Below are 11,049 nucleotides of genomic sequence, written 5' to 3' on the forward strand. Positions count from 1 at the left end.
TTGCACGATGTTTTGGCTTTCTCACCGTCTTCTGAGGCCTAAATAAATAATAACAATGAATAAAAAAATTATAAATTGTAATAATAAATAATAAATTATAATAATTAATTGATTGGAAGAATCCTTCGTTTATTCCATCACAACGCCGTGGGCCAGTGTTTCGATAATCGTTCAGGGTAGTGAAAAGTATGCCAGAGAAATCAAGACACAAGAACGTTCCAATTATTTCAAAGCTTTTTTTTTTTGAAGAACGAGTATAAAAGAACGCTGAGATTCTGAGGAGACCTGGTATCGAGCAAATACGATAAAGAGCTTTTCAGGTCACTGGAAAAACCATATCAGTTAGTTTATTAATTGGTTCTGATGGAGATCGGTGAAGTTTGCAATTCGAAAGAACGGCTACGTGATTGTTTTGTTGTAATTTTGTATAAGAATTGAGGTATGGGGAAAGTTTTGACCTAACATCGATTGAGCACTCGATATGGAAGGCAGAAGGTAATGCGCGCCGTCCGTTTCGTTGCTTTCGATTTGCGAGGTCATGAGATCCATTTTGAGTTCTACTCAAAAAATATCGCATGGCTTATTACAGGAATTTCGGAAGAAGTGCGATAGTACGGCCGGTGATCCCATTTCGATAAGCGAGCCTATTATCCTTCCGAGGTCAATAAACTAGGTACCAAACTTATCCAGAAAAATGAAAACATCGAATTCACACATCGGCTGCTCCATGCAAATCATTGCACATGACAAACATCGCTTTATTAACCTTAAAGGCATCACTCCACGATTTTGAGGTGGTACGGATTTCAGGTGGAGTATTCGTGGACGGGATCGTCGATTATGGAGAGGGGGTGATTCTGTCCATTTCTCCCTATGTATCAGTGGAAACGGACGACTCCGGAAGGCTGTTTCTTATGACCGCCTATGTTGCAATGTGCAATGTTTGCGCTCCGTCCAATCCCGCCCCGCCTGCGATTCGTCGAAAACCAATTCGGACGAATCGCAAGCGGAGGGCGGCGCAAAGGTGGCGCGCTGCAATTGAGGACGACGTAAGAAGCAGGGGTTGTCCGTTTCCTGATACAGGGAGAAATGGACGGGATCGCTCCCTTCTCCATGATCGACGATCCCGTATACGAATACTCCACCTGAAATCCGTACCACCTCAGATTCCTGTGGTGATGCCTTTAAACGATTTTGGATCGAAATCGAATCCAGAAAAATAAATCAACACCAGGAGGATCGATCAACCCTAAAACACTTTGTCCTCTATCTTTATTAAAAGAATTCACAAGAGTTAGCAGCACAATCTATGTATGTTCGAAATGCGATGTCGTAAACACCATTCCAATTGTACGGCTGTTAGCGGTCCCGCGGCGAATATGCTGTCTATTCGTAACTAGACTAATTACAAAAGTTCGATAATCTTTTACAAAAGATATGGTTACAATCGGATTAAGCAACGGATACGTAAAGAAAATGATTCCAATCGTATCGGTCACATTTGCGTCGTACTGCGATACGCGAAGACGTACAAGACATACGCATATCGGTGCGTACAGGAATAATATTGGACAAACGCACTGAAATTTTGCATTTTACTCGTAAACGACGTATTTGAACGATGTAGTTTTATTATTATTTATTATTTATTTATTTATTTATTACCGTGAATTACCTGTACAAGTAGTATTCGGAACATTTTTTGATGCATATTCTTCGTCTTCTCGCTCATTGAAGTCTTTTTTAATGTGTAACGAATTCGAAAAGCTCCATATATTCCTGCTATCGAGAATACTACCATCATTAGTAAACCGTCTATCATAAGGACAACAGTGAGGCTGGTGAAAGAGTGCTGAAAATTATTTGTATTACATATATTCGTATATTTGTATTTGTAATTACATATTGTGGTAAATTTTAGGATGAGTTATTCTAATGTTCGTCTGAAATTATCGTCTGGTCGCACAACTATGCACCTTTCGAATCCATGGCGGATAGCCAGGAATGTGAATATCATTTTCTAGCGATTGTTCATGAGTAGCACTGGTAAAATTACTACGGATGTATTGTTTTTGATTAGTTTGTTGGGAAAGATTGGAGTTTGTTGTGGATTTTCGGTCAGCTTTGTTGTGGGAAGATCAAAAAGAAGAGGATGACAAGCAGTGCACTGAGCAACGTTAAAGGCATCACCCCACGAATCTGAGGTGGTACGGATTTCAGGTGAAGTATTCGTATACGGCATAGTAGGTTATTGGGAGGGAGGTAATTCCATCCATTTTTTCCCAGTTGCCGTAAAAAACGGCCCGGAAGATGCGGCGCGTGCACAAGGCTGGCGCGCTCCAATCGAACTCGTTGTGGAAAATAGCGCGCCGAAACGCTCGAAGCCGTATCTTCCGGGCGGTTTATTACGGTAATTAGGAAGAAATAGACGGAGTCGCCCTTTTCTCCATAATCTACGACTCCGTATAGGCATAACCCACCTGAAACCCACACCATTCCAGATTCTTGGGGTGGTGCCTTTAAGTGCATCTGATGCCAGCAGTAGTGCAAATCAAATATTAACTAGTATCAAACAAAAAGATTACTTAAGAAAGCATTAAGAAAGCATCTAAGGAATTAGTCGATTCTGATGATTTTGAAAGTCATACCGTCTTTTTCCTAGAGTTCGCTCACCTCTTTGGAGAACCCTAAGAAACTCTTCTCCTCCAAAGCATTTACATCGATATTTATTTTCTCACTGTAGAGTTGTTCTCGAAAATGATAATTAGGCCAGAAGCATTCCACCATCACAATACCACAATTCAATAGAAGAAATGCGTTTACCGCACACATAATCAATTTATATTCTTTTCGTGTGTAAATATCGGAATATTGTAACCTAAATTAAGGTGCATTTTTTCTCCTTCTCAGGAAATTTCTTCGAATTCTTCAACTCACTTGCAGACATGGATATAACGATAAACAAAACTATTCGCTAGAATAACTAGCGATAAGCACATCATTACGGAAAAAATTATGAGTAAAACTTGACCGTAAGGAAATTTGGACATGAACCCGATGGCGATAAAAATCAAATACGAATTACGTGACATTGGTCTCTGCAAAGCAAATTTTACAGGAAATCATTACCTCTGCCAGAAGAAAATGTACAAATTTGTACCTACCGGAACCGTTAACAGTATGGACAGTGATGCTATTAGATCTTGAATTGCCGTAAGAATAAACACATATTTGTAGATTTTCATATTTTTAAGAGGGCAACGGAAGTAGAGGAAAATTAGTAGGATATTCATTACGGATGATAGCAACGAAATCACTTGGATTACAACTGAGTAGGTTGCACTATTCATCGCTATCTGAATATGGAAAAATTCTCTTTAAAAAAAGAAAAAACCGCTTTTCATGCAAGATTTGTATCTCACAAAAATAAACTTTGTTTGATTATATTATTCTCTCATTATTTTGCTCCTATCGAAATTAATATTTTCAAAATTGCATACTGTGTTAAATCTCTCCATTCAGGATTCGTCAAAAAAAACACCAGAACTTACGGACGTTTCCAGGAGCCAGAACCTTTGGGGATTGAATAAATATCCATAAAACTGGAGGCATAATTACGTGTTTACGATTGGGGGGGGGGGGGAATAATTAACTGTTTCTCTCACAAGAAATATTACCAGAATTGAGCTCTTATCACTTATTTCTGAATGCCTCGAAGATTAATACGATTGTTTTCTATTAGGCATTATGTATTGGTTTCAGTACAGAAACAAAAAAACAAGTAATCCACCGACGAAAAAAGATATGCAATACATTGCAAAGTACAGGATAGTTTTTAAATAATGAAGAAATAAGTTCCTCGTTTATAATAAGTTCATTTATCCATTCCATTCTATTTTCTAGATCTATTTATTCTTTATTTATTACATATTATTATTATTTTATTTATTATTTATTTTATTACATAATAAATAAGCTTACTTTGATGTAGAACTTCTTCTAACTCAAACGAGTTTGCATACAACAACCTACAACCTTCCGATCACATTGTACAGGTTTCAATAGAACTTAGTCCCACATTTCAAAGGAATATTGGTATAAATGTTACGAGGTCCAGAAAAAATTTTTTTATTTTTAAAATATAGACAATGATGTTCTTTTACTCTAAATTTTAAAGATTATATCACTCAAATGATGGTCTTGACGAATCTGAGGTGGTACGGATTTCAAGTAGAGTATTCGTACACGGGATGGGAGACTATGAAGAGGGGGGTGATTCCGTCCATTTCTTCCTAATTGCCGTAAAAAACGGCCCGGAAGGTGCGGCGCGTGCACAAGGCTAGCGCGCTCCAATAGAACTCTTCGTAGACAACAGCGTCCCGGAACGCTCGAAGCCTCAGATTCGTGGAGTGATGCCTTTAAATTGTCTCCATTTATCGGCAGTTACACCATTTTCGTTTCGCTGATGACGTCGTTCTGTTCTGAACAGCAAACATCAGTAGACAGGACCACAGTTGGTCAATTTCTATTCCTGTTACGATTATAATATGCACGAAAGAATATTGTGAATTTTTTACGCTTAAATATAAGTGTTTTCATGTATAACCAGCAGTTAGTGGCATAATTACTATTACATAACTGCTTTGACGTGAAAGATTAGCATAAGGAATAAAAGACTTTTTTTTTACATAACACGATATTTGAGAAAACGGCCACCTTTTAAAATTTTTCACTGGTTTTCATGCAAGTACTGTAATAAACTGGTCCCTAATTGATTACTAAGTGTATGCTCCTTTTTTGCTTACTATACATACTACCTCTTTCCGCCGTGTCCTTTCTTAATCTAAGCCTAGTATGACTTTAAAAGATCTCTTGTAATGACCAAAGATTGTTGCACATGTTCTTCGTATTATTATTCCTCCAGCAGAAATGTTGGATTCCCATCCTGAAGATATTTTGAGGATTTTTTTTTCCATGAAAGTTCATCGTTGACAAATCTTTACATTTGGAATGTGCGTAAAATATCTACGATACGATATTTTAATTTCTATGCAAGTCTGATCCCAACTTAGTGTTCACGAGGTTCGTCTTATTTTAAAAGATTTTTAAAGCATCAACCGTGCAGTCGCAGGCAAACCTCTCATCCCCTACACCCGATAGATTTCACAAAATTTAAAGGCATCACCCCACAAATCTGAGGTGGTGCAGATTTCAGGTGGAGTATTCGTATACGGAATGGGAGGCTAGGGAGAGGGAGGTGATTCCGTCCATTTCTTGCTAATTGCCGTAAAAAACGGCCCGGAAGATGCGGCGCCGCACACGACTGGCGCGCTCCAATCGAACCTCTTGTACAAAAGGGTGCGCCAAAACGAATGAAGCCGTATCTTCCGAGCCGTTTTTTACGGCAATTAGGAAGAAATGGACGGAATCATCCCCCCTCCCCCCTTCTCTCTCCGTAGTCTCCCATCCTGTATACGAATACTCCACCTGAAATCTGCACCACCTCAGATTCGTGGGGTGATGCCTTTAATTTGTATCTCGCTCAATTCATTTTTTTTTTCGTAAAACTTTTCGTTCCCATGGCAATAGTACAGATGAAAGAAATGCTCTTTATTATTGCGGGATTAAGATTGTTTTTTTTGGAATCTTGAAACGATTTTGAAAATCAGGGAACACTTCTCTTTCAAAGCACAGTGTCCACACACGTATCGTTGATATGCTGAGTTCTTTGGTGTAAATGATTGGCGACTACGTGTACATCAGAAACAAACGGATTGTTCCGAGCTACTGAGCTGCCCGCTTGTCGGCGAATTGAACCTATTCGTAAAATATTAAGCACGAAATTTCTATAATCCTTCACAAAAACAATGATAATTAACGGATTCAGGAATGGATAAAGTGCTAGGAGAACACCGATAGTGTTCGTGATTGTTGACGTGGTGGAGATACCAGTAAACAAAAAGAACGTCGAAGCAGCACATGGAATGTGTAGACAAATTGCAGGACAAGCTGCCTAAAGGTGTTTACTGGATTAGCTATGGAAGTGCCGGTGTGTTGGATGAACCTCACTCTACGAAGTACACCGAGCGTCTCACCTGTACCACCAATAAAATAAGCATTTGACGGTGTATGCTTTGTGATTTACGCGATTTAGTGGATTTTTTGAGGAAATTGTTTATACTTTTCGCACAGAAGAAATGTATGCACTCCATGAGCACCATAACAGCGATCATATCCAGCATTAGTGCAATATTTAAAGTGTTCATACCGTACTGAAAATATACACAGATATAGGATAGGAGCTTGTAAATTCCGCCCTTACCGGTTATGGAATACAAACCTTCATGGATAATCCGATAAAAGTCACAGTGGTTATGTCTAAATCATGGAGTTTTATAGTGTTTTCAACAAGACGAGTGAAATGATCCTCAGGCCACATAACAACGTAAACAGTCACAACGTAATTGATAATTACGGCCAAATTGATAAGAACAGCGATCGCAATCGTCCGACGAGACGTTTGGTGTTGGAATTGGTTTAATCTGAAGGTGGAGAGCCGGAAATCCATAATTTATGGATTCTAAAATAGTAGAATGGCCAAGTGCTGGCTCCTTCCTGATTTTGAAGGATCGATTACTGTCCTTTCAAGTGATCGTATGAGATTTTCTTAGCTGGCGATCGTTTTTCCACATGTATACGCACCAAAAAAGGCCGAAAAGTTGTTCATAACCGTCATTAGTCGTTTTCTTATCATTTAGATGAAGAAACGTTGAAAAAAAAACAAACAAACGAAGGTCAGAAATTTCCAGAGAGAGTGAAATACTAAGGAACTAAAAGAAAGTAAGAGAAATTTACTAAAAAAACTAAGAGAAATTAAGAGAAAATCACCTTTCAATTCACTTACTTGCGTACTTGAAAATATTTGTAAACAAATCCGTCGGTAACAATTAGTAACGAAGTATTAAATGATAAGCAAAATACGATAAGTGGTATGTAGCCGAATGGTTCTTGATCTAACCATCCAGTGGATATAAAAATAAAGAAATTGCTCTGCGAGACGACTCTCTACAATTTATTTATTGTTGCGTATGAATTGAAACGAAAGTGGATTTGTTTAGTGTGGTAGAATCTCGACCTCTAGCAATATTTTCCCCTCTCAACTACTCTGAGAGACGAAAATGATTGGAGGCATTATCCCATGAATCTGAAGTGGTACGGATTTCAGGTGGAGTATTCGTACACGGGATCGTAGATTATAGAGAGAAGGGTGATTCCGTCCATTTCTTCTTAATTGCCGTAAAAAACGGACCGGAAGACACGGCTTCGAGTGTTCCGGCGCGCTTCTTTCTACAACGAGTTCGATTGGAGCGCGCCAGTCTTGTGCTCGCGCCGCATCTTCCGGGCCGTTTTTTTACGGCAATTAGGAAGAAATGGACGGAATCGCCCCCTCTCCATAATCTACTATGCTGTATACGAATATTCCACCTGAAATCCGTACTACCTCAGATTCGAGGGATGATGCCTTAAACTCTGTATGTGGACGCTGTTACAGTATCCGTGGTAAGTTCCAACAGAGTTCCAAAGACTGAGTGGTGGAAATAACTGTCATCAAGATATGGAACGTATATGAACAAAGTTACTGATTAGACTGGGCATGAAATATAGTACAACCTTGGCCAATTTCGTTGATTTGATATTTCTCGGGTGCCAATTAGTTAACTTTTTCTTAATAAACTGTCAATTGCACTTTTTTCTCAAATTTTCATAGTACATAAGTTCTCAGCTTTTGTTTTTTTTTTATTTCTCACATCCACATCCTTCGGGGATCACACTCTCCGCAATGACACACTGTCTCTGCATCTGCTCTTCTTCTTATCATAATTCATCGTGATTCTCTTTTTCATGGAAGGATAGGACTACGTACGTGATCACGTACTGTCCCATACAATCCATACGTGGATACAGTACGTGTCCTCGGTTGGGTTTTTAGTTGGTCGAAGTAGACATAATGAGAAACTGAGGTACAGTAATGTGAAAAAAATTCTAAGCTCTTTACAAAAATCCATAGGGACTTGTGAATATTTTCCTGACAAATCGGGTGCGTGTAAAGAGGGTCCCGGCGGAATTTCCAGCATGCCCCGGTCATGCCTCGTCAAGGCAATTAGCGATGGTGCGTGTCCTAAAGAGATTCACTTTCGTTGGCACCTAAATAACTGACTCTGCTTACCTACCGCTAATCATACACTGCGTCATCGGCTAGGATATAATTCACTATGTGTTGAATTGTTCTGGAGAATCAGACGCATTCACTGCAATTTTGTAACGTGAGGTGATCTCAATTAAGTAATCGTACCAGAAGCAAGAGAAATCCTCACGTGAAGTTTGAGATAAGGATGTATAGCTAATAGCTTCAAATTACGTGCATAAAAATTTTCGTTAATTCCAGCTCTCAAAAGTAACTCAAAACAAAAGTAATGAGAATTAACGTTATCCTGTAACTCCCAAGCTTTTTTGTAGCTTAACTTATTTCTGGACAGAGGGACCTTCTGTATCTCTGACTTCTTGGAACTTAGAGGAAGAAAAAGAGTTCAAATTTGGTAAGATTCCTATACTTTCTGAAGGTGATAAAAAGACAAACTCACTCCCTTTCTTTATTAGAACACCATACAAAATCCCATGTACTTCTATCAAACTCTGTTATTCTTTGACTTATTCGGTAATTTCGACAGTTCACACCACTCTTCTTTACATATTTCCTTGTAACTGCGCAGTTTTCTGCGTCTCTGTGGTAGGAAGGACATTTATGGCGGTTGTCTGCGTCTTCATGAACGACTGGAGCGTGACCTCGTCGAGATATGTTCGCGTATCCGCCGGCATATCCACTGGGCACGTTATGTCTCGGAGGCATTCGCGGAGAATCCGCCGGGACCCTCTTTACCGTTCCCCTGACAAATCGCGGTTAGTAAAGTGATTAATTTTAGGGTTTTGTTGGGTTACCGGGGTTAGAGTGAGTGAAATTATAAGCAAAATATGGTTTGACTGTTTATCAACTGTTCTGAATCTCTGTAATGCAATTAACACAAATCGACAAAACAAAATAAAATCCAGGAAATAAAATTCGAGTAACTCTGTAAGATTTTCCACCTCCCCTTATTGATTAGATTACTATGGATCTGGAATGCATATAAAGATTTATGTATGAAACTCACCGGTACAGCTAGAATTAGCGATACAGAATAGATGACATCTTGAATAATGGAGATAATAAAGAAGTACCGGTACGAATGAACATTTTTGAGCGGACAACGAAAAAAAAGAATGAGAAGAATGGCGTTGTTGAACAGTGCGAATGAACATACCAAATAGGTTGATGTGCTTAACATATCACTGATTGATGCAGACATCTAAAAATTAATTATACATACATCAACGGGTGGGTTTAAAACAATTTCGATGTAACTCTAAAATTTAAAAGAAAACGTAGCAAATCCGCCCGACGGACGAGTTTGTTATGGAATTAATTCACCAGAGAAATGAAGGAGAAAAAAAAAAAGAAATTCACGGTTTTAACTGGAGATTCTTTCCAGAAATGAAAAATATAGGGATAAAAGGTGACGTAGTTTTGACTGTTACACTTCTGAAAATGGCCATTAGGGGAATATTGTGCATGATCAATGCTCAGAAAACTTTAATTCGTAAAAAAAAATCGACGACAAGTTAATTCAGTAGAGTCAACAATAGAGTGCTGATTACATTAGATTCCTTAGTGCAGGCACAAACACATATTCGAGGAAGTTTCTTTTCCCTGTAACATCTGGAGGTACCGGTCACACTAAACCATTTATACAAATAACCCCGTTTTCACATTAAAAATAGAAACATAGCGTGTCTCACGGGTTTCTAATTATGTTAAGACTTTTATGAAAAGAAAAGAAATGTCTAAAACATGTGATCTTGATGCATGGGTGACAGATTTGGTGAAAATAGCCCGTTTTTTCTTATGCTTTTAGGGGTTTCTAGATTTCCATTCGAATTGTTCAACCCTTTTCTCCCTTCTCCGTGGAACTATTCATAACAGACCATCTTCGTAGTGGTAAAATCCTAAAATTCAACTAGGAAGAACGCTAGCTTTGCTTAGTTCCACGAAAAACTTGAACAGAAATTCAATTCTAAAAGATGAAATCGGGGAAATGTCATGTCAGCAAAAAGAAGCCATTGTAGTACCGAGAGAGGATTTTCTTAAAACTACAACTTCAAAGGACGATAATATTGCTCAATATCTCAAAAAAAAAACGGGATGAAATCCAATCTATACAGAATAAAATTTCACAGGAGACCTAGCAGTTGAACTTAGAACAAAACTAGCGGAAAAGAATTTTGATAGAACCATGTTTCCTCATTGGCGCAATAATGAACTGAAAGAAAGGAAAGAAACACTGCTCAAAACAAGAAAAAGAAACTTCGAGAAACTTGTCGTTCTCGGCGCTGGTCCGAGTCCACAAAGGACATGACGCGTCTCGCCGACACAATACTTCCTACATTGATCTACATAGATTGATCAAATACAAAAAAATCATTGAATAAAAGGATGAATAAGAAAAATATGACTACATGCGTGATTTACGTAGCTGAGAAAAAACCTGTGCTTGAAGGTACTTGAGATCTGGAGTCGATCCTGATAGCAATTATAGTAGGAAATAGCATAAATTACTCAGCATTTATTTTGTTACCATGCTTAGAGAGATCACTTAACCCCCAAGACCTTGTTAGAACTCACTTTTTTATTCCCCAGCTAAGGCTGTGGGATCTATGAAATAAATCTAAGAGACAACTTTGTTCGTAGTAACCGTTTAGTAGGTAAATAGTATGACAACGGTTGAGAATAAGATCCTTCTATCAAACTTCATTCAATTCAAGCTCAGCTACTCGATCACACATCACTTTGTTGTACACATGTTTTTTGTCGGATTCAAACCTCAGTCCCGCCTCTTTTTCCCCGTGATTTCCTCATTTCCCCTTTGAAGGTTTAATTCTATAAGAAAAGCAGAC

At 38.5% G+C, this 11,049-nt stretch overlaps 1 protein-coding gene across 2 annotated transcripts; it reads right to left on the reverse strand.

Moving 5' to 3' along the window:
• Positions 1-1,307: 1,307 nt before the first annotated feature.
• Positions 1,308-6,568, reverse strand: RB195_016711 (uncharacterized protein; the record flags this gene model as incomplete). Of its 2 annotated transcripts, XM_064183370.1 has the most annotated exons (7): positions 1,308-1,580; positions 1,676-1,852; positions 2,674-2,878; positions 2,938-3,098; positions 3,165-3,356; positions 6,096-6,272; positions 6,341-6,568. In XM_064183370.1, the coding sequence occupies 7 exons, from the start codon at positions 6,566-6,568 to the stop codon at positions 1,308-1,310; spliced, it is 1,413 nt and encodes a 470-aa protein (XP_064039251.1). The 2 variants fall into 2 exon arrangements, with proteins under 2 accessions (XP_064039251.1, XP_064039252.1); XM_064183371.1 differs by lacking the exons at positions 1,308-1,580; positions 1,676-1,852; positions 2,674-2,878; positions 2,938-3,098; positions 3,165-3,356 and adding an exon at positions 4,397-4,481 and having other exon boundaries at positions 6,208-6,272; positions 6,341-6,439.
• Between the last annotated feature and the right edge of the window lie 4,481 nt (positions 6,569-11,049).

Source organism: Necator americanus, chromosome II (genome assembly GCF_031761385.1).
Source record: "Necator americanus strain Aroian chromosome II, whole genome shotgun sequence".
Classification (NCBI taxonomy): domain Eukaryota; kingdom Metazoa; phylum Nematoda; class Chromadorea; order Rhabditida; family Ancylostomatidae; genus Necator; species Necator americanus.